At 41.8% G+C, this 22,235-nt stretch overlaps 6 protein-coding genes across 6 annotated transcripts; 3 read left to right on the top strand and 3 right to left on the bottom strand.

Moving 5' to 3' along the window:
• Positions 1 to 98: 98 nt before the first annotated feature.
• Positions 99 to 8,086, bottom strand: LOC122624146 (gamma-tubulin complex component 3). Its single transcript, XM_043803590.1, has 5 exons — positions 7,689 to 8,086; positions 5,817 to 7,127; positions 5,556 to 5,748; positions 5,164 to 5,485; positions 99 to 1,397 (listed from the first exon to the last, which is right to left on the bottom strand). Exons 1-5 carry the CDS (start codon positions 7,801 to 7,803, stop codon positions 675 to 677), a joined length of 2,664 nt encoding a protein of 887 aa, XP_043659525.1. The 5' UTR covers positions 7,804 to 8,086; the 3' UTR covers positions 99 to 674.
• Positions 1,582 to 2,710, top strand: LOC122624147 (probable methylthioribulose-1-phosphate dehydratase). Its single transcript, XM_043803591.1, has 3 exons — positions 1,582 to 1,825; positions 1,890 to 2,360; positions 2,435 to 2,710. Exons 1-3 carry the CDS (start codon positions 1,698 to 1,700, stop codon positions 2,517 to 2,519), a joined length of 684 nt encoding a protein of 227 aa, XP_043659526.1. The 5' UTR covers positions 1,582 to 1,697; the 3' UTR covers positions 2,520 to 2,710.
• Positions 3,203 to 4,615, top strand: LOC122624148 (peroxisomal multifunctional enzyme type 2). The gene is made up of 3 exons (XM_043803592.1): positions 3,203 to 3,340; positions 3,432 to 3,581; positions 4,209 to 4,615. The coding sequence occupies exons 2-3, from the start codon at positions 3,449 to 3,451 to the stop codon at positions 4,421 to 4,423; spliced, it is 348 nt and encodes a 115-aa protein (XP_043659527.1). The 5' UTR covers positions 3,203 to 3,340; positions 3,432 to 3,448; the 3' UTR covers positions 4,424 to 4,615.
• Positions 8,087 to 8,687: 601 nt separating the features above from the next.
• Positions 8,688 to 18,329, bottom strand: LOC122623119 (programmed cell death protein 4). Its single transcript, XM_043802076.1, has 4 exons — positions 17,739 to 18,329; positions 13,557 to 14,981; positions 13,270 to 13,409; positions 8,688 to 9,731 (listed from the first exon to the last, which is right to left on the bottom strand). Exons 2-4 carry the CDS (start codon positions 14,859 to 14,861, stop codon positions 9,659 to 9,661), a joined length of 1,518 nt encoding a protein of 505 aa, XP_043658011.1. The 5' UTR covers positions 14,862 to 14,981; positions 17,739 to 18,329; the 3' UTR covers positions 8,688 to 9,658.
• Positions 18,330 to 18,826: 497 nt separating this feature from the next.
• LOC122623895 (gametocyte-specific factor 1 homolog) lies at positions 18,827 to 19,739 on the bottom strand. Its single transcript, XM_043803266.1, has 2 exons — positions 19,489 to 19,739; positions 18,827 to 19,414 (listed from the first exon to the last, which is right to left on the bottom strand). The coding sequence occupies exons 1-2, from the start codon at positions 19,663 to 19,665 to the stop codon at positions 19,148 to 19,150; spliced, it is 444 nt and encodes a 147-aa protein (XP_043659201.1). The 5' UTR covers positions 19,666 to 19,739; the 3' UTR covers positions 18,827 to 19,147.
• A 109-nt stretch (positions 19,740 to 19,848) lies between these two features.
• Positions 19,849 to 21,376, top strand: LOC122623894 (probable RNA 3'-terminal phosphate cyclase-like protein). Its single transcript, XM_043803265.1, has 3 exons — positions 19,849 to 20,774; positions 20,889 to 21,042; positions 21,113 to 21,376. The coding sequence occupies exons 1-3, from the start codon at positions 19,962 to 19,964 to the stop codon at positions 21,295 to 21,297; spliced, it is 1,152 nt and encodes a 383-aa protein (XP_043659200.1). The 5' UTR covers positions 19,849 to 19,961; the 3' UTR covers positions 21,298 to 21,376.
• The last annotated feature ends 859 nt before the right edge of the window (positions 21,377 to 22,235 follow it).

Genomic DNA, 22,235 nt, shown 5'->3' with positions numbered 1-22,235 from the left:
GAAAAAGAGAGAGAAGGGAATAAATAAATAGCATAAATATTACGCTTTTAAAACCCATTTCATTAACCCAATTATAATAATTCCATAAAAGCGCAAACTTTCAATGCAACTAGCGTTTATTTCGAGCTCGCATTACTGTTTAAAACTGTTCAAAACATTAACTTTTCAAAACGTTCGCTATCTTTTCCATTTTAAAATACGTAACAAACTCTTATGTTTACTTTTTAATTACCACACGGCAATTGACAAACGCACTTACGAAAAATTATTTTAACTAAGCTTCGATGTAAAAAATTAAGGGATTTACAAACAAAAAAAAAGAACTGTGCGCCTTTCGACAAACAACTTGTCGTTTAATACTTTCGTTACAACTACTCAATAAATTTGTATTAATGAGAGACACGTATTGGAGATATCTTAAGTTGATGGCTTGCAGCCAGGCGATTGACGGCAAAGCTTGAGATATATATAGAGGTGCAGGTTGTTTTCGATTCAGAAAGGCTTAGTTAATAATTGGATTAGTTTGCTTGATTGCTTTTCATTCCTTCGTTTGCTTAGCTCCAATGATATCGAGATATCTCAAATATTTAGCAGCAGTTGAACTGAATGCTGTGGTGAGGCCTGATGATTCGATTATGGGCACTGGGATGACGCGATTGCATGGCTATTGGTCGCTATTCATTGGAGGTCGGCGTATGGATCACGAAGCGACTGTTTGGATAGTTTCTGTTGTTCAATGTGAACACATTGCTCATGCGCATGTGCTCGAAGGTCAGGGGTTTGCTCAGATTGGTGTCCCTCTTCTTGTAGTACTCGTTAAAGTCCAGACGCGTGCCAAAAAGCTGGAGATTGGGATCGTGGCTGGAGTTGAGAGCCATTAGGAAACTGCTGACAGCCTTTTCGTAATCGGATGCTATGACTTCCAGGCCGCGGCAGGCGATGTCCACCTTTTCGGCAAAGATCTTTGCCTCCTGGTCGCGCTGTAGGATCAGCTCGTTGGTCAGCCCGTAGACGCCCTTCTTTTCCGACTTCTCCACAACTTTGGCCAGCTCCTGGCGGGCACTCAGCTCCTTAAAGCAGTCCTTGTAGAAGCCCGACTGCCACTTCTCCAATTCGATAATGTTGTCGTACACACCCTCCAGCGAATGCTCCACATTCGGTTTGCTGCTGACAAAACAGCCCACCTTAATCGTTTGCAGGAACTTCTCGTGGGCGTCCAGGATGTCGTCCAATGCCGTCGCCTGCTGCATCTTCTTCTGCAGCTCCACCCAGTTGCACTCGATTACCTCGAATAGCACATAGTACTGCATCTGGTGGATAAAGTGCATGATTTCCGAGGTGAAGAGGTTCAGGCGGTGCGACGCTTTGCCGATCTCGGTGTTTATTGGGCGAAGTGTCTGAAAAGATAAGGTAGAAATGTATAAGCTTGATAAAACTTCATATAAACTTGTTTTCCAAATGAATAATTGAAAATAGATTTAAAACATGTAACTACCATTTTCAAAATCCCCTTTCTAATTGGAACAACTTAATCGGAACGGCAACGCTGTGTGCTAACAGCGATACACCGATTGCTATCGTCTATCGACGGCAGCATTGTTTACGTTCGTGATTCGCCGCTTTCAGAATCCCTTAATCTCGCTTATCAGCGTCGCACGGCACAGATTACGGCCCACGAAAGTCACATTGTCAGCGAGATGGCCCTTTCGATCTTCAAGGACTTGCCGGCGGAGCATCCGCGCCACCTAATCCCCTCGCTATGCAGGCAGTTCTATCATTTGGGTTGGGTGACCGGCACAGGAGGTGGCATGAGCATCAAGTACAAGTAAGTTGGTTGATACTAAATGCATAATGCCAGAAATCAATATATTCCGGCTAATCCTTTTCAGCGATGACATCTACATAGCACCATCGGGCGTTCAGAAGGAGCGAATGCAGCCAGAGGATCTGTTCGTGCAGGACATAACCGGCAAGGATCTGCAGCTGCCGCCCGAGATCAAGGGCCTGAAGAAGAGCCAGTGCACGCCGCTCTTCATGCTGGCCTACCAGCATCGCCAGGCGGGAGCCGTTATCCACACGCATTCGCAGCACGCCGTAATGGCCACGCTCCTGTGGCCGGGGAAAACATTCCGCTGCACCCACTTGGAGATGATCAAGGGCGTGTACGATGAGGCGGACAAGCGATATCTGCGCTACGACGAGGAGCTGGTCGTACCGATCATCGAGAACACACCCTTTGAGCGCGACCTGGCCGACAGCATGTACGCCGCCATGATGGAGTATCCGGGCTGCAGTGCCATACTGGTGCGACGACACGGCGTCTACGTTTGGGGACAGAACTGGGAGAAGGCCAAAACCATGTGGGTTTCGACTCGCACTTTCCGACACCTAGCTCTTTTATATCCCTAATCGTATATCTTTCTTTTTATAACAGGTCGGAATGCTATGACTATCTCTTCTCCATTGCCGTGGAAATGAAAAAAGCCGGAATCGATCCGGAGAAGTTCGAGAGCTCATAAGGAAGTGCAGCTGATAAACACGCAATTACTATTCGCCGTTTAACCTTATAAATTGTTGCATTTACTATCAGAAATGCTATGGTCAATGCTAAATAATAGTACTGAACAATGCTTGCGTTTTATATAGTTATGATATAAAATATAAGCGACCCAGTATTGAATTGAACTAAAACTGCTGGGGTAATAGGCCATTTGGGGTGTTAAGAATATTTTCTCAATGGGCCCGTGAGGTGATATATTTTTTCGGAATAATCTGAAGAGTCTTGAAGGCCTTATCGCCGTTTTATGGGCATTTCAAACCGGGTGCGCACTTTGCACTAAAACTTGGACAACAGCTGATAACCGCTGTTACGCGTTCATGTTAGACGTTCCATGTTAATGTTAAAGTCTAAACTCCACACCTGTAACAGTGGGCTGGCAAGCGGTGAAAAGGCAAATGTTACCCCTACCGTAATTTACTTATTCCTACTAATCATCATCAAAGGTACTACCTATTTCAATTCGCTATAAAAAATAATTATTACTAATTTATTTTTAAAACTCAATAGATGCCAACATCTGATATATAAAACATCTTCCTCAGCCCACTGTTCACCAGCTGTCTAACATATTGAAGAGAGCAAAAGAGAGCGCAATAATAACAGCACACCAAAGCTTACGCGAATGCAACAGGTGCAAGTGAGTGCGACATACACCGACCGGTAGCACGCTGTATGGCCATCCCGCTCCCACACCACAGGGGGAGTGTAGTGAAAAAAAGCGACAATAAAATCGCCGATTGCACGCCGTTTGCTCATTACTTCGCGTTCTCTACCCAAAGCGTAAGCATTTTTTTTTCAACGACGCACAAACGCAGCAATACCCACTGAATATTTTCTGTATTTTTCCGGTAAAACAAACGCACACACACAGAAATACACACAGCAACCATGTCTCTGCAGTCGGACGCCGTTTTCCAGAAGATCATCGATGGACTGAAGGATAATGAGGCCAAGGCCAAGGCGGTCAACGGTGTGTTCCTCTACAAAATCACCAAGGACGGCAAGGTGGCCAAGGAGTGGAGTAAGTACCAGTTTATCCATCGGCCCAAAAGCGCCCATCCAAACCCCACGCACCAAATAGACACCCCTGCCGCGCAGCACAGTGGCGTAGCTGAGCGAAATCCAAAGGGGGAACTTTCTGTTTTTAACTTCTATGTGGGGGGGTTCTCCAACCTCCCAGCTGCCAGTCCCCACTGCAATGCCGCTCCTGACCACCGGAGAATACCAGTACGTGGTCTTTGCGTGTGTGTTTTGCATTTTGTAGTAGTCACAGTTCAAAGTGCGCAGCGTTTGTACTTCGGCACCAGCTGTTTGCATTAACAAAAACCACTGAATTGCCTTTTCGCTCGATCGAGGGAATATATTAGAGCAATGCAATATATGTATGTGTGCCACTTGTTGCACTATTAGAGGATCTCAAAAGCAAGTAGACACTTTGAAACGCAGTAATTTACATTAAAAATTATAGTTTCTTATGCCTTTCTTCTTAAAAAAGTTAAAAATTATAGTTTCCTATGCCTTTCTTCTTAGAAAAATTATTTGCTAATTTCAAGAATAGATCATGTACTTTGGTAACAACAATAAAAAGCACATACCATGCCCATACCAATGAGCAGATGAACAACCTATTAATAAACACTACTTTCAGCTCTGGACTGCAAGAACGCCAAGGCCTACGAGGGACCTGCCCAGGGCATCAAGGTGGACACCACCTTGACGGTCGCCGACGAGGACATGGTTGACATCGCCCTGGGCAAGCTGAACCCCCAGGCTGCCTTCATGAAGGGCAAGCTGAAGATTGCCGGCAACATCATGCTCACCCAGAAGCTGGCGCCGCTCCTGAAGACCGATTCCAAATTGTAAAAAGGATCACCAGCCCAGTCTGCACATTCCTCACCGACAGTGTGTGTGTTCTATGCACCCCCCTTTTTTTTTTGTGTGTGTAATTTGTAATCCTGTATTCGTGTTTTTGTTTCACCACATAATTAATGTTATTTTTGTACGGAAAAACCGTCTACAAAACTAGAAAATAATACATAAGGCGAAAACGACCAATTCCTGTGCACTTTGATACTATGGATGGTTTATCGGTAAGTGGGGTAATCGCAGCGGATTAGATTGCAAGGGCGTGCAATCTTATCAAGGTGCTATAGGCGATTTCTTGGCTGAAACCTTTCGAACTTCGACTTTACTTCCCTTCAACTCAAAAATAGATTGCCCCACAACTGCTTGTTGCCAGATTAGCCTTTTAGCCTATAAATTGCTCAAGAAATCCGCATAGTACCTTTCGCAACCAGATAAGCTTGATTATAGGTTAAATAGGTTCAAAAATAGGGAGTCAAAGAACTCTAGATATTTCTCATATGCACCATTCCTTCAGATGTACAATTTATAAATAATTTCTTGGTTGGCCGACCAATCTGAAGTCTGACCCAATTTACCTCGGGAGCAAGTGCCAAACTTCTGAATTGAAATCAGAGTCCGCGTGTTAGCAATTCCCTGACCACTACAATCACCATGTGCACTCCGAGTGGCACTTGGCAATCTAAATATGTGCATGCACTCGAAACACCGATAAGCAGTCAAAAAGCCAGCACACTCACCTTTGCGTTGCCCATCTGCTCCTTCCAGATCTTCATCGAGAGCACGAACTCCATGTGCTTCATGCGCCAGAGTGGCTTGAAGAGCAACTTGTACGTGGGCATGGTCGGCTCCAGCATGGTGGCCAGTGGTCCCTGTACGATGTACTGCAGTGAGATGATGTCCCAGCCAATGTCACCAAAGAACGGCGGTTGCACCATCACATCGAGGTGGTTGAGTATATCCGGATCATCGTACTGGGCATTCGTACAGCGCAGAGCGGCATCCAACATTGAGGAGAGATCGTGGGCATATATATCAACGCCCGGCCGCTCGAGTTCGTCTCTGTAAAGGGAGTTTTCAAGTGTTACTATCGAAACTCAAAAGTTCAAATTTCATTCACTACAAAACTAACTTCATGTGCTCGATCAGAATGCTAACAAAATCGCCCTGGCCCAGCAGCAAGTAGCGACGCATTCCTTGCAGGTGATCCAGCAGCTTGTGCGGACCCACCATAATGTCCAGGACATGCTTGGAGGTCTGCTGGTAGCACGTTTCCACGGCCGCATGCCAACTGGTGTCCGGTGTATACGAAAAGAATTGGGCAACTGTTGATAGAGCATTGCAATTTATTAATTTTTGCTTGCCCAATGTCTTTAAAGCATGCTTAACTCACCATTAGTGTCCATGACCTTCATTAGTTCCTCGCGCCCCCTCATCATTCCCTGCATCTCGCAGATTTCCCTCAGGAAATTAATGCATTTGCCCGTTTTGAGTATCTTATTGGCCATTTCCATGGGCACAAACTTGGGCAGCATGGGCAACCGCAGACGGAATTTATCGTGCCAGAGCCGATCGGCGCCCACATCATTGAGGGACTCCACAAAGAACTCGCTGTGCAGATCGTTAATGCCGCCCTCCAGTATCCATTTGGAGATCATGCGCACCAGTGGGCCACAAATGGCGGAGAGGACATCCTCCACCAATTTATTGACCATCGAATGACCGTTGTCGAGGAAATCGTACACAGTCGATGCCAATTCACCGCCCTTCTTCATCTGGCAGGCGTCGGCGATCTTGGTTAGCCACTGCATTCGGTGCAGTGGCTTTATGTACCAGGCGAGCAGCTTAAAGAGCGTCAGTTCGTCGGCAGCATCAGACTCGCTATCCTTGTTCGGAATCCTATTCATCTGGGCCTTCCGAAAACGATTCAGTTCATCATGGAGCACGGCCACTTGGCCGTGAAAGTCCGCTAGCTCCTCCTTGAGCTTGGAAATCAGCGCCTGGCCCATGCAGCCCATGGCATTGAAGCCGGTCGATACGTCCGCAAACTTGGCCACGCGGTCGTGGTAGTAGCCAAGTTCAGAGAGCCGGAGCAACATGCCCGCTTGGCCGGCGGTCAGAAACTTAATGTTCAGCGGATCCAACTTGAACCGTCCCGTTACCACATCCTTCTTCAAATACTTCCCTTGGACGCCGGTGAAGGAGTAAATGGCATTGGTCACTATATCCTGGCGGGAGTCGGGCATATTCCGTGTTGCTTCCACGTAGTTTGGCAGGGACTGTTGGCTCAATCCGATGCTGGCCTGTGTGGGATCGTAGCTGTAGCCAGCTCCACCATTAACCAATCCATTTCCATTCAGACTGGTAAGGGAAGAGCCGTTCGTTGAGTGTACACGACTGCTCAAAATCTGGCTGAGATTATCGGATTGCGAATGTGCATCTGCGTCTCCGTTGGCAGCCGACTTATCGGCCATCGACAGCAGATAGGTCATTAGCGAGTGCCTCGTGTGGGGATCGAACCTAATCGACGTTAGTTTCCTGTACAGCTCGAAGAAGTGCTCCGCCAAAGTTTTGCCCTCTTCCTCCCTGGTGCTCAGCAGTTTCATTATCTTCTGGACACACTCCCGTTCCGTCAACGTATTCGATTCCCACATAACACGCGTACTGGCGGCTACCATTTTGCCCACTTGGGCCAATGCTTTTTCTGTGAAAGATTTATCAAAGTTCATTAAAACGAAGGCAAATAATCTTAAAAGTATTGTATAGTGTCTGATGGATCTGCCGCACTTTTATCCTTAATTTATCCTTATTATGTCCTTATTAATTAGAGCTTAACTTACATTGTTACATTAAACAGAACTAGATCATATGTAATCATTCCTTATTTAAAAAGCATACAACTTTGGATGCTGTATGGCATTCCAAAATGATCTATATTCGGATAAATATCTTCAACCAATTCGAATTGTTGGTGGGATTCCTATTAACTTTAAACACGACTATGCAACATAAATTAAAATGGAAGACTTTGGTAATGGCAATTCCCATATTTCATCTAAATCTATAAACACAGAAGTTCTGGATATAAAAAACAATGATGGTTGCATTCCCAATGACTCAGTCGTTCGAAATGCCATAGAACATGGTTAGTTTCTGGAGCCCTTGGGCGATTCCCGATGGTGCAGGGTAGTGCCTGGAATGCCAGAGCAGTCTGTATGCCCTGCAGACAGCCAGTGAGTGATCCCAACATATTCCCAAATCTCACCGTGAACTTCGGGCAGCTGTTTGCCATTGATGCAGATGATCATCTCGTTCAGGATATTCGATAATGCATTGGAAATGCCGGCCACATCGGTGCCGACGACCTTGTCCTGCGACATCCTGGTGGACTGAATTCGGAGTCGAACGCTTCTATATTCATAAATCCAATGGAGCGCGCGATAAACAACCGATTTCGGATGGCTTGGGAATGCGAAGTGGACAACAACTGGTGGCCAATTGCACACGCACACTCGATTCCTGGCTGTAATACGGCGTGCAGGCACTTGCAATTGCTCGGGATGTGTGAAATATTCGATGAACACGACGAAAACGCGTCGAATTGGCGCGTACTTTATAAAAATAATTTATTAAAATAATTTTGCGCAGTGTTACCGAATCTGAGCAACTGGACAAAGGCAAACTTTTAGCCAATGGCGGGCACACACTGGTAGAAGGTGCAGCGATCTGGCAACGCTCGCTTGCAATAAGACATTACATTTGCGACAAATTTAACTACATATGTTGGCAAGGAAATTTAATTAATTGTAGTATGTTTTATTTACAATTCTGTTTAGGAGTATAGCTTGCAGCTGTAATGTTAATTCCATTGCAAACATATGGCAGCATGCGTTTCCAAGTCCCGCTCGCCTGGTCACACTAGCCGCTTTTCATTAGCAAAAGCTGTTAAATAAAATTTAAAAAGAACATGAAATGTTATTAAAGCTAAAGGTATAGGTATGCAACTTTCCTTCATCTATATTTGGGTATTTCAGAAATAGTTAGGATTGCAATTTATAAAACCAATCAAATAAATAAAAGTACTTGTGCAAAACGCATCGTCTATGTTTTAAATTTTTATTTTTGATGTATATTTTCTGCTTTTAACACAATAGTTTATATATATGTAGATATATATATTTAATATATATATAGATGTGTGGGCGTATGTGTAAGTATATGTCGAATTTTGTTTCTTCATGAAGTGTGAACATTTAAAAATATAAGTGCGTCGAAAACAAAAGTCATTTTCTTATCATATAAAATGCAGCTTTTATTCAATCAAAAAAAAAAGCAAGCGAAAGAAAATGAATCCGTTGGTAAATATACGTACAATGTAAAATTAAGCCTAATTATGTTAGTCTTCTAACACTCAAAGTTACAAAAAAAAGAAGTTAAGGAAAAATCATGTTGTCGATGCGCATAGGAATAATCAAAATGGTTTGCTCAATTTCATGTCAATGGAATTTGTTGTGTGTAATCATTTTCGCTTAATAACAGTGTTCATACAATTGATAAATCATCATCATGTTCATACAACTTATTTAATTAATTCAATCAATCTAAGAGGTGTACGAGTGTCAATAACAGTTCCGTGTAAGTAATATGCTTTGATTTCAAGTGGCATAATGACGGCGTGCTAAGTACGCCGATGTTCTGTGTTCCAACTCTTATCCTTTATGCGATCCTTTCCGAAGGGAAATCCACAAAGAGTGACCCGTTTTTGGCTGGATTCTCGTTTTTTTTGCGATCGTTTTATTCATCTCGTTTTTTTTACAAATCTCTCAAATATACTTTCGAATTACGCTGATAGTTACATGTAGGTAAGTTATACGTTGTATGTGTTTATGTAGGTTTTATAATAATGAATATAGTTTAAACGGAGATCAAATTCCGATTGATTGTTTGTTGTTGTTTTTTGTTTTTATTTGTTTGTTGTGTGTATGTGACCTTTTCTGGGTTTTGAGGATAAGGTTCTTTTTTATCAAGATTTGCGACAAATTCTTCATATCGTCTTTTCTTATAAATGTTGTATTTATTCTTTGCGTTCGTATGGATTTTCTCCTTTTTGTAATTTGGTGTTTTTGTTTTATGTTTGTATTTCTCTTGCTGCTCCTCTAGTTGTCCTTGGGGGTTGGGGGGGCTGTTGTTATATAAGCATGTGAAGCACATAACGCCCCCGTTTGTCCCCATGATTTAATCACGCATGGGCAAGGTAGCAGGCTTCACGTGGCCGCCGTCGCCCTCCGAAACGAAACGCTTACGTCCGCTGCAAATATAAAATCGAGAGAATCGATCAGATATTGGTAAATCAATTTGGAGTAAATACTGTAATAAAGACTGTATTATCTTTAAGAATCTGATTGATACAAATGATTATATTCCTGCTCATTAATTTAAGTTTTTATTTAAAATTATTTAAACCTTGTTAAGATCCTTAATGTGCAACATCTTTTCAAAAGTTAATTTCTAATTTTTGCAAGACTACAGTGTGTCTTTTCCTAAACAAAGAACCAATAGTATAATATGCAATTGCATTATACTGTCTCGCTCTCGTTCTCTCTCGCTCTGTCGTACGCACTAAGCAATTATACAATTATGCAATGCATTGCAGCAAAAAAAACAAAAGAAAGAGCAAAACAAAAAATAATACAAAGAACAAGGAAACAAAGAGGAAAACACAAAAAACAAGTTGCGAAATGCTTGGCGCAAATTTGGCAACAGCAACAACAATAACAAGAACAACAACGAATTTGCACAAAAGTTCATTCAACCGTTGACCCTTTTTCGCGCTCTCTCTCTCTCTCTCTGTCTCTCTCCCGCTCTCTCTCTTCTACTCTTTTTACTGCAACAGCTGTGCAAAAGTAGCGGGTGAATAAAATTCAGAGGGGGGTGAGGAGGGCGAGGTAAATAAAAACTAGTTTTATATTTTATGGGGGACAACACTAAGGTGACCAGTCAAAGGATTCTAAGCAAAACAAAGGCAAAAACCAGCTGGAGCCTTAATTGTTGCTACTATAAATATGTGACCAAGTGGGGCACTAAATGCAGAAATAAACACACACACACACATACACAAGTGTGCTGGTGTAGAAGAGTCAATTAAAATTGAGGCAAGATAAGCGCGCGATCACAAACGCAAGTAAATACAAGAGTTAAACAATAACAAAATATATACAAATAAATAAAGAACAATACAGCAAAAGCATAAAAGAGCGGAGCCCCCAGACAAAAAAAAAGCAAATCCAGTTGCAGCGCAGTGCTGGCAGTTTAACTATTTTATAGCTGAAACAATTGCAAACTTTGCATTAATTACAATTTATTGAACCTAACTACAAAGGACTGATCTTGAATCTACAAGCTGCTGGTTTTTATCATTCATTAAAATATTAATTGATTCAAAATGTATATTTTTAGCGACTTTTAAACCAAAATATTATGAAGCTTTTAGAACTCTAGTAGTTACTAAACATATAGCTAGAAAATAGCCAGCACTGGGCCCCATGAACCGTTATGTCTGAGTCTCTTGGCATTGAGTTCAGCTTTAAACTAAAAAAAATCAACTTTTGCATTTGTAGTTGCGTTGGCGTCAAATGCAGTTGTTGGTCTTGTTGTTGGGTGAAAAATGAATGGTGTTGGTGTTGTTGCCTTTGTGGCTGCTGCAGTTTTTTTTTTTGCTTTTCTAGTAGTTGTTGTAGTAGTTGTTGTTGTTGCGTTTGCGGCTGTCGCGCTGTGGCAAAGTGCAATAGCCGCTGTCAAGGCGAAATGCAAATGCAAATGCAGTTATAGTAGTGGCAGTAACAACAAAAACAATAACAGCAACAGCAACTGCAAGCGGGGCACAACCAAAGTGGGAGTGGCAGAGCAGGTCGATAACAGCAACTTAGCAGCCATGTTTACCTTCGCACAAACACCGCGGCACTGCACAAACACTAAAAACAAAACAAAAAATATAGACAACAACAACACACCAAGACGATCTTGAGCCACATGCAGGTTGTTGCACCAACAAACAACAACAGAATTCATAATAAAGTCCACACAAAACAACAACAACAATCCAGCAATGCAAAGTTTGCCGCGATAAAAAACCAATCGATAAGAGACAGCACCCCACCTCACCCCTCCCCACCCACACTGCACACGATGGAAGAATATGGATTTTTAATTACCCTCACAAGCTTTATGCACTAAATAAATTATATAATAAAAGCTCGTTGTATTCTTGAAATAACATAATAACAGTAACCTGCATAATACCAAGTAAGTCTCTAAAATAGTAATACTAATGATACCAAAAAAAAGCCAACCCAGGATCCCTAAAATGTAATGCAGCTTTAGAGTGTACTATTGAAAATAACCCATTGAAAACTGAAGACCTATGCTTGCATCTGTATCTGTGTACATCCGTATATATAACCGGTCATACAGATACTATTTCCCCATCAACTCGTAGCAAAAACACAGTGATAAAAAAGAAACAGAAAGTGGGAAAATAATAAAGCTGATCGCAGAAGAAGTAGAGGCAAGCAAGAACTCGGTATAAAAATAAATATAACTAGCCGGCACCTGATAAACCGGCACAACAACATAAACAATAAGAAAATACAGCACACAAATATAGAAGAAAACAAAATACAGAAAAAAAAGAACCAAAAGCAATCGGCGACTGCCTCAACGGATGACGAGTCATATGTATGTATTTATGTATGTACGTATATAAACTTAATTCCAAAATGCGAAACTAAACTGCGCAATAGAAATTTCATAAACAAACATATACATATGTACATACACAGACAAACACTCTGGTCACAAACAAAACACGTCTACATGCATGTATAAGAAACTCAGCCAAAAGCACAAAAAAACGAAGACATCAAAAAATAGGAGAACAATAAACAAGTCGAAGCCGGCAAAAAACACACAAAACAAACACGTACATACACATTTAGGCACAGCGGCGGTTAAAATAATAGCTATTCAACTTCATCGTATAAAAAAAAATAATTTAACTGGCGTCAAAATAGTTACAAAAATATGTATTTTAGATGGCACTCCAAATTATTAATATTTCCTAATATTTTGTGAATATTTACATTACATTTGCTTCGTCATGGCATATTTATGTGTCAAATACTGTTTGCACTCATAGGCAAAAATTAGAACAAACAAATGGCCTCCATAAATCCTAGCTATGTAAGTCTACCCTTCGCCAAAAATAGAATAATCAAGCACAATCATAATAAAATCGAGAACTAGTTAATTTTGCTATCGCAACCAAGGCCAAGGTTTTATCAACAATTAACCCACTCCTTTAATTATATATGTACATACAAATGTATTTATAAACATAGCCGACGATCTGGTCGATATACCCCGCTTTATATGGGAGGGTATGAGTATATTAAGTTTAAAGATTGTAAACAACAATGTACATATGTATGTATTAGCCTTCTTTATAGGGGGTACTACTACTTTGGGGGCGTGTTGTCTTTATAGCTGCTACGATTACGTAAACACGTCTCGCTCTCATTACTAAGTATACTTTCTTGCAGGTAGTAGATTTGTGTGTTTGTACACAAAGGTGGGCTCATCGTTCCAGTATCAGTTGATAAGTAACAACTGATATTTTCACTTAATCCATATTCCGATTTCCTATCATATGATTCAATTGAACAAACACTACCTATTATGAGAAATGCAAGCCTATAGATAAGTGATTCCTACCCAAAAAGTCAATCCTAGTAAAATTGCTCCCAAGAAATAAGTTTTCCATGTTCTTAAGGACTAAACGCAAAACTTACCGCGATGGCACATTGTTTATAATCTTGTCGGTAAGGAATCCGGCGCGATTGCAGCGTTCGACGAAACGATCGAGTATTATATAGGCCAGGGGCACATCCAAAACGATGTCCGCCATGTCGTCGAAGGCGCGCATGAAACCCTAATGGATTAGAGACAGTAAATTATAGTAGAATAAATTCGGTTATCAATCGATATATCGCAATTTTAATTACAAGTCCAATCGCAAAAGCAATACATTGACTTCTAATTTACAATGCAATCTATTTATCAGGTATAATGGACCCACCTGCTCCATGCCCGCGGGCAGCACCAGGCAGGTGAGATCTAGCTGCTTGAGCAGCTCGCACATGGCCTCCTCGGTGGTCTGGCTAAGTGACTCCAGTGTCATGACAATCGCCTCGTAGACGAGCTCATGATGATAGTGTGGCACCTCGAGGGCACGGAGACAGCGCTGTGCCTCGGCCACGTCACGCGAGGATAAGTACTCCTTGAGCAGTAGCTCCATCTGCTTGGTGATCGTCTTCACGGGACGCAGTGGCCCACCCATGCCCCAGACATTGTCCAGATGGGCCCACACCTGCTTGTAGATCAGCGAGTCGGCACGGCGAAGGGCCTGTTCGGCATGTTCGCCCAGTTCCAGGAGCTTGAGCTCCTCCACCGACTTGGCCACAAACTTGGGCGGAATGCAGTCATCGGCCACGGCGCGGGCCATAAAGTTGCCGAGCATGATTGGCGCCTCTGGAGTGTCAAGGACGAGATCCGGCAGATTGGCCAACAGCATGTTAAAGCCCTTCTCAATATCCTTGCCGGTAATAACCCGTCCATACAGGTCAGAGATCAGCACCGAGGTCATCTCACGCTGGGAATCCTTGTGATCCATGGCGATCTCTACGAGAATGCTGGTGATGTGCTCGCGCATCGGACCCTGCAGTATCTCATCGAAGCTCAATGCCACCTCATGCGGATCCCCGTGCTCGTAGTACTCCAAGACAATGGGCTCCGCCAGCTTAAAGAACTCCTCGGGTGTAACCTCAGTGATCACCTCGCGCAGCTCCACATTACGATCGTTGCACTCACTATCGTAGTTGGGATCATTCTCGTCCTCATAGACCTCAGCCAGAGCCTCCGAACCGGGCAATCCCCAGACGCCCTTGCCGCCGCCACCACCCTTTTTGGGCAGTCCGCGGCCACGATTGAGGTTTCGCGAACGCCGGCTGTTCTTCCAGCGGCGATGTGGCACCACATAGCCACCGGGCGACGGTATGATGCCGTTGATTGCCAGCGGCATTGCACTTGCCCCGCCAGCGGCAGCAGCTCCATTGCCATTGGTTTGATTGGGACTGCCGCCGGAGCTATTCTGTCTTTGGATGAACCGCTTCGCCTTACGCTTAATCCTGCCGTCCTCGACAGGCAGCGGCTTCTTGATATGCCCGTTCGAGTGACCGCCACCACCACTCCCATTCAGCTCCACCGCCTCGATCTCGCCGTTCAGCTCCCGCTCGACGGAACTCTCCTTGGAATCGGACTCCGCCGGTGGAGTGGAGTGACGGCCGCCGTTGGTGGCGCGTTTGTTATTCGATTCCACTTCCATACTGACGATGTTCTCAAACTCTCTACGATACACGTTCCTCGTTATCCCCTTGGAATGCTAAGCACGGATATTGTAGAGGATTGGGTTTTGTACTCTGGCACCAGGTGCGTGCTTTTTTGCCTATAAATAAATTGCAACAGGTAGATGGGGAAAGGGTGTTGATTAACATCAAAGCAGTAAGTTGTTGGAAAAATTAAAGCAATTTTATAGAAAATGAAAGTACAATTAAAGGGACTCTGGCAACTGGAACACCAATAAATTTGTTTATGGATATGCTATTTAATCTTTTAAGGGATAGTCTTCGGTGCAATTATGAAACTTGACTCTTGGAAAAACATACTTTCGTTTGTATAATTTACATGTCTCGCCTTAAAGAAAAAATTCTCGCCAGCCAGAGATTTATTTGTTATTGTGCGTCGCGGTTGTGGAATACATGGAACTAAAATAAATACACATAATGTCTGGCACGTAGCCGACAAGGCCCCCCGTCAGAAACCCCTTCTTACCAAGTTCATTTTGCTTTATTTTCATGTTATTTAGATTTAATAGTAGTTGACTAATTATAGAACAAGCTCTTTGGCATGCCCATAAATTGTATGCTCTCAATAGTACAAAGTAATTGTAAAGACAAGATCAAAAGTCAAATGACTTGTGTCGGAATTTTACTTTTTTTTATGAGCAAAAACAAGTTATTTTAACAATTATGCAAAGAAGTTTCTAGGTTTTCATTTGTAGCCTATGTTAATAACAATATGTTTAGCTTTAGCGCCATTTTTTTGACCGCATCTGTATATAACGGTACTGCGTCTTGGAAATTGCAAATGTTTGTCAATGGGCGTGGGTGTGACAGGGATAGCGATATGGACATGTATTGAAACTCCCCTATAGTCAAAATTCAAGGTCACGCAACAACAACAGCACCAACACCAAAGCTACTACATAAATTTGTTACCGTTAAAGCTTTGCAACCCCCACAAACAATATAGCCATCTCCTTTGCACCAACTCTAGCTCGAAAGTTGCCTGTGTTTCCCTGCCTATGTGATTGTTTTTGTTTTACATAAATGCCTACATAGATACATATGTTTTACTTTCCCAGCTGCTTTTGTTTTTGTGTGTCTTATGTATTTTCAATGTTATTATGCTGTGTTGCAATTTTAGTTAAAATGTTATATTGCACAAACGAAATCTTTATTACGATAAGAAACCAATATTTATTTATATTTTATATTTCATTCAAATTTTGTACATGCATTGGTACGTTCGACAAATTTGCTGAATAATTATCGCAATTTTCGGTTGTAAAATTGCCGATTTGTCTTCTTCGCTTCTTCCATCCATGTATGTAAAGCATAATACAAATGAAAACAAAGATAACGTGAAAAAAAGCCGCATGTGTTTTTTTTTTTTTGTTTTGTTGTTGTTGTTTTGTGTGTGCTTTTTATATTGCACCGCTTGTGCTTTCTCCTCTTCTTTAGCCGCTGATTCTTATGTATTTCCCCCCTCTGTAAATACATATATACATACATCTATATACATATGCTGTTACCGGTTTTATGTTTGTTTTGCCCGGTTTAACCTTGAAAATTTAGTGCGCCTTACGAATTTCTATGTTTTTATTGCCGTCTCCTTCCAGTCTATTTCTCATCTTCTTCTTCTTCAACTTTCGCACTTGTTGTGCCCCCTTTTTCGGATAACAACAAAATAAACATTTTTCGGCATTTGTTCCCATCCCTTTTCCTCCTTCAGGCTTTTTATTGATGCGTGTCCGAAATTATTTTTTAACCCCGAAATCGGGAAAATGTTGGGCTGGGAATGAAGGGAGACAGATGAAGAGGATGAAAGCAAGAGGAGAGAGGGAAAAAGAGCATAAAAGTGACGCTGTCGAAATTGCGTCGCAAATATTTTGCAAAACGTAAGGAATGCCCAATAAATGGAACAAGAAAAGAAGCAGAGACGTTCGCAACATTGTGTGCTGTTTTTTTTTAACGGAATAGATCGAACTATTTGTCACACTAAAGAATTGCAATTAGATATAAGAAAAAATAAAATTAGATATATTAAATTTTGTTTATACCTTCTAACTATGATCGGTAATTGTTTGACATTCAGTAATCAGAGAAATTGGAATTTGCTCATGATTCCACAGAGCCCGAAGAACAAATAAAGTTATCATACATACACAAACCATCTAATAACTTCTCGGGCTTCAAGTCATATTATACCTTTGGTCATATTGCATTTTTTGTTAGAAAATTCTTAGCGTTAAGATTTCTGGTAAATTGTACCATAATTTGATTTTGCTAAATACTTAAATAATTGTTAATTATGAAAAGTAAATTGTACCACCACTGTGTGTCCGCATTTCTGTTGAACAAAAATAATATGGGAAAACAAAATCGGATGACATGGAAACATTGAAGGGGCGCCGAATGCAAATAAACCTCGAGACCACGAAAATAAAAACAAAAAGCCTAAGAAACAAGTTTGGCAAGCAAAATAAAAAAAACAAACAAATTCACCCCCCACCCCATATGGGCAGCTGTTTTTTCGGCTTTGGCTTTCCTCGTTTTTGTTTTTCTCGAATTTTCGGGTGCGTGCGTGCGTGCCGGTTGATTTTATCACGTACACCACCGTTTTCCAATTGGATCAAATGCCGCGCATCAAATAATATTTAAAATTAGACTTTTTTTTTTTAAAACATCTAATATGGCATTATTTTGTGACCGCGACTGTAATTTTGTTTTGCATTTTTTGCTTTTATATTCGCATTTGCCGGCATTTTTTTTTTTTTTTCTTTTTTACTTTGAATTGGTCTTCGTCAAGATCATGTTATTGCTGCTGCTGTTTCTTCGTTCTTTTTTATTTTGCCACTTACCTAAGTGCTTTTCTGTCTCTCCTGCTGTTTCGCTCGCTCTCCCTATTTCTGTTTTTGATGCTGCAACAAGAACAACAACTAACGACACGACTGCAACAACGTTGGCCCACTGCAGTCGACGTCGACGACGGCTGCGCTGCTTTTATACGCTGAGGAGCCTGTTTAATAGTTGTTGTTTTTCTACGTAGGCTCCTTTTTTCCCTCTTGGCGTGGAAGGGAGAGGGGTTGGCAAGGCAAATTGCAAAAAATGCACTCAAATCTCTTGTGGCTCACAGAAAAAAATACACATGTGTGTGAGTGTTTACTAAAAGGCTCCTTTACACACGCATACACACTCGCACACCCACAACCATTCAGTTGCGTGTGTGGGGGAGCTGTTGCTGCTATTGTTGTTGTTTGTTCTTTTTTTGCCTGATGCTCCTTCGCTTCGCTTTTGTTGTTTTTGCCGCTAAGCAGTGTGAACTTTTGATTTCTTTTTCAGTTTGATTGGAACAAAAAGGATTGAAGAACCGCAGAATAAGGAACCAGAAACGCACACAACAACACGCCGTGAAAACTCAACTTGACTGAGCGAGAGCGCAAAGCGGCGTGGGCTTTTATATCGTTTTCGAACAGACTGTGTTGCCAGACTGTTCATTTTCAGCTAAGGTGCCGGTCTTGTAAAGCGCACATGGAGAAAGCTTCCTCTTAAAATAATTTCTCAAAAGTTTTTAAATTTAAATACAAATACTAGCCTATGTATACGTGTTTATGAAGAAAACTATGATAAACGAAGCATATTAAGTTTTGATGACTTCTAAGAATCGTCTAACAGAGTGGCAGCTCTGTAAGCTAGCGGTTTTTTAAAAGAGAGATGAAAAAACATGGATGTGTATAACTTGTAAACACGACATATTGCGTTCTTTGTACTCACTGAAATTAAATTATGTTACCCAATGGTCCTGTTTTATGCAATCAAGACTAAAAACATTAAATTTAGTTAAATCTTAAATTTTCCATTTATTGTTCAAAGAAATATTGACAGTTACCTGAAATTACGGTACATTCCCGTTTAGCGGCAGATAGCGGTGAATAAGAATACAAAGTAATTTACCGTTGAAGGTGTATTCAGCTGATCTTTTTTATTTGTAATCTATATTACCATATGAATATTTACGAAATGATATTTTGAAGATTCCTAACATTAACTGATTCTTATTTGATGACAAGACAATATGTATTCAATTATACGCTGACCTAAGCTAACAAACAAAAAAACGCCAGATCGCTGCTCCTTCTTGGAACTGTATCAAATTACATATGTACATTTGTATGTAAGAATTTAAACCGATCGCTATATGTATGTTGTGTGGGTTGTAAGTATGTGGATATATTAATATGTAGGTATAATGGAACATAACACGGAGCATCTAATGCTGATTCATTTCTCTGAATCGCCGGCGTTCGCTTTCGCGGAATGCCCGACGAGCGGCGGGCGGAGCTCCTTGCAAATTACGGATGATGGGCTCTTTCTCACAGTAAGCTGCCGGATTGTAAGTCGGAACTGGCGGCTCGGCATCCCAGTCCTCAGCACTTTCGATCAGAAATTCACGCGGTGGCGGTTCCACAGGCGGCAAGACGTCCGGCAGCTTAAAGCGCTCCGCGGCCGATCGATTGGGGCACTCGATGACATGGTTCTGCCAAATGTGATAAATAAATGAATTGAATAAATACTTAAGTTTAAATTCCGGATAATAGTTATGGGACCTACCCGCATATCAGCTACCGAGTGTAGATGGGTGGTATTATATGGACAGCGGACTAACTTGACCGATGGAAAGTTCTTGGCACAACGAGTCAAATGATAGGTCAAGCGGACCGGCAATATACGATGAGCGCTATCGTATGGACAAATGACATACTCCTCAAAATTAGGAAGCGCAGACATTTTTAATACTAATTTTTGTTATAAGCCTCCTCCGCCGACTTCGATTGAATTAATGAATTTGGCTCGCAAATAAGACAGGGTAGTCACCATACAACAATTTAAAATCTCTTACAGCTTTCGGTATTTTTTATAGAAGTTAACAGTATTTGCTTGACAGCCCTAAAGCGCGTTGCCACACTGTTTTGTATATCGATAAGCGATAATACGGCGATAGCCGTTGTTTACCTCCTTTAACGCACGTGCACCGAGCGTTTTGTTAAAATTCATTATTATTTAGAGCATTTAGAGTCTCTAAGATGCCGCCCATTGCCCAGGAGGGCAATTGCCTCATTTACCGCGGCAGCAACTTTCTCAAGCAGCGCCTAATCCTCGCCTGCCTGTCGGGCAAACCAGTGAAGATCAGCCAAATCCGTTCAGAGGACGAAACGGCACCCGGTTTGCGGGAATACGAGATAAGTTTAATCCGCCTGCTGGACAAGATCACCAATGGAACCAAGATCGAATTGAATCCCGCCGGCACGAGTGTCATGTTCTCACCAGGATTACTGCATGGCGGTCAGATTCATCATGATTGCTGCGTCCAGCGTGGAATTGGTTACTTTCTGGACGCCCTAATAGCGTTGGGTCCATTTTGCAAGAATCCACTACAGTGCACCCTGCGCGGTGTGACCAACAGCAAGGACTCGCCATCCGTCGACCATATCAAAGGTGCAGCCCTGTCCCTGCTCAAGCGATTCCTCCTAGTCGACGAGGGCCTCGAACTCAAGATTGTTCGGCGTGGAGTAGCTCCTCTGGGCGGCGGCGAGATCATCTTCAGGTGTCCGGTGCGAAAGAGCCTGCGAGCCATTCAATTCCAGTCACAAGGCATGGTTAAACGCATCCGGGGCACTGTTTATGCCTGCAAAGTTTCGCCGGCGATGGCCAATCGCACCGTGGAGGCGGCTAAGGGATGTATGCTAAAGTTCCTGCCGGATGTGTATATCTACACAGATCAGAACAAGGGCAAGATGTCCGGTAATTCGCCCGGATTTGGCATTTGCCTGATTGCAGAGACGACGGACGGTGTGTGCTTCGCCGCCGATTGCTGTTCCAACACAAGGGAGGAGTCGGTGAGTAAAATTCTCTATGGAGTCAATAAATTTACCTACTATAATGATGTTGCCCATTTACCATTAACAAATATCATAAACTAAAGGAATATCTTTTCCCACTTTTATTCAAAGGATACCCCCTCCATACCTGAAGATCTGGGCAAAGAGGTGGCTCTGCGTTTGCTGGACGAGATCTACCGAGGTGGCTGTGTGGACTCCAGCTATCAATGGCTGGCAGCACTCTATATAGCACTGGGGCAAAAACATGTCTCCAAATTCCTCACAGGTATGTGTTCAGCTAAACGTAACTAAATTCTTTTGTGATTATTATGTGGATTGTATTTAACTTGTTGCAGGTGCCCTGTCCAATTACACCGTTCACTTTCTGCAACATCTGCGCGACTTCTTCTCGATCACCTTCAAGCTGGAGAATCCCGAGGCGGAGGACGAGGACGAAGTGGAGGATGTGCGTGGTGCCCAAAAGGTCCTAATGGCATGTGTCGGGATTGGCTACACGAACATAAATAAGCGCGTTACATAAACTGTTCTCTAGGCTAAAACTTGTAAGAATAAACATGTATTTTTTTAAACAATTTATATATTAAATTTATTTGAACGTGTCTGTACGTTTTTAACGCTGGGTTAGAGTATGAAATAATTCAAATATGAAATGTAGTAAAGTAACCATGCCAAAAATAGCCTAAATATTATTTTTGATCTCTTTTTTATACATTTTCTCATTTGCTTGTTATTACCCTTTTTATGCAATACAATTTTATGCAACTCAAGCTGAATCATTACTGTTGACGCAGACACAAATATTATATTTATTTTTTAGACAATGTATTTATGTTTTGTTTAAAGATTTATGAGACCATAGAATACTACAAGAGCAGCAATGCTTTAGCATATAAATATACTGTATATTTATACTTATTCACCTGGCTGGTCATTGATTCTAACTTGGTCGGCTTCCAATCGCTGGAGGTCAATGCCGGGTTACACCAGTCCCGCACTTGACGCAGGTGTTGCAAGTTTGTTGTCAGGTCAAGTCTTATCAATGGATCTATAGAAGTTGTTTTAATCATTCGCGCTGGATTACAATTTAAGTGCAGAGAACAAAAATTTGAATCGATTGAAAGGGCATACATAAAACTAAACAATAATACGCAGCATTAGCACATAGTGTAATAGTTTTGATAGTACAATAACATTTACAGCCCTAAATATTACGATTTAATGTTGGTAATCAACGATTTTTCAATAATCTGAATCTTACCATTTTATGAATGGATCTTTTGCACACATTTTGCCAAGTGTGGAGAGGTTCAAAAACCTCTTTGCGATAAGAGAACTGAACTATTGGCAAACACATGTGAAATAAATCGGTTATTTGCAATTTTCCCTTGACTTGCACTTTAATACCGGCGACAGATCAGCAGAACGAAGGGGTGGAAAAAAACTAGAAGCTAGACAGCC

Source organism: Drosophila teissieri, chromosome X, assembly GCF_016746235.2.
Source record: "Drosophila teissieri strain GT53w chromosome X, Prin_Dtei_1.1, whole genome shotgun sequence".
In the NCBI taxonomy this organism is placed as follows: domain Eukaryota; kingdom Metazoa; phylum Arthropoda; class Insecta; order Diptera; family Drosophilidae; genus Drosophila; species Drosophila teissieri.
The sequence above is the reverse complement of the archived record's forward strand: the minus strand, read 5'-3'. Positions and strand labels throughout refer to the sequence as shown.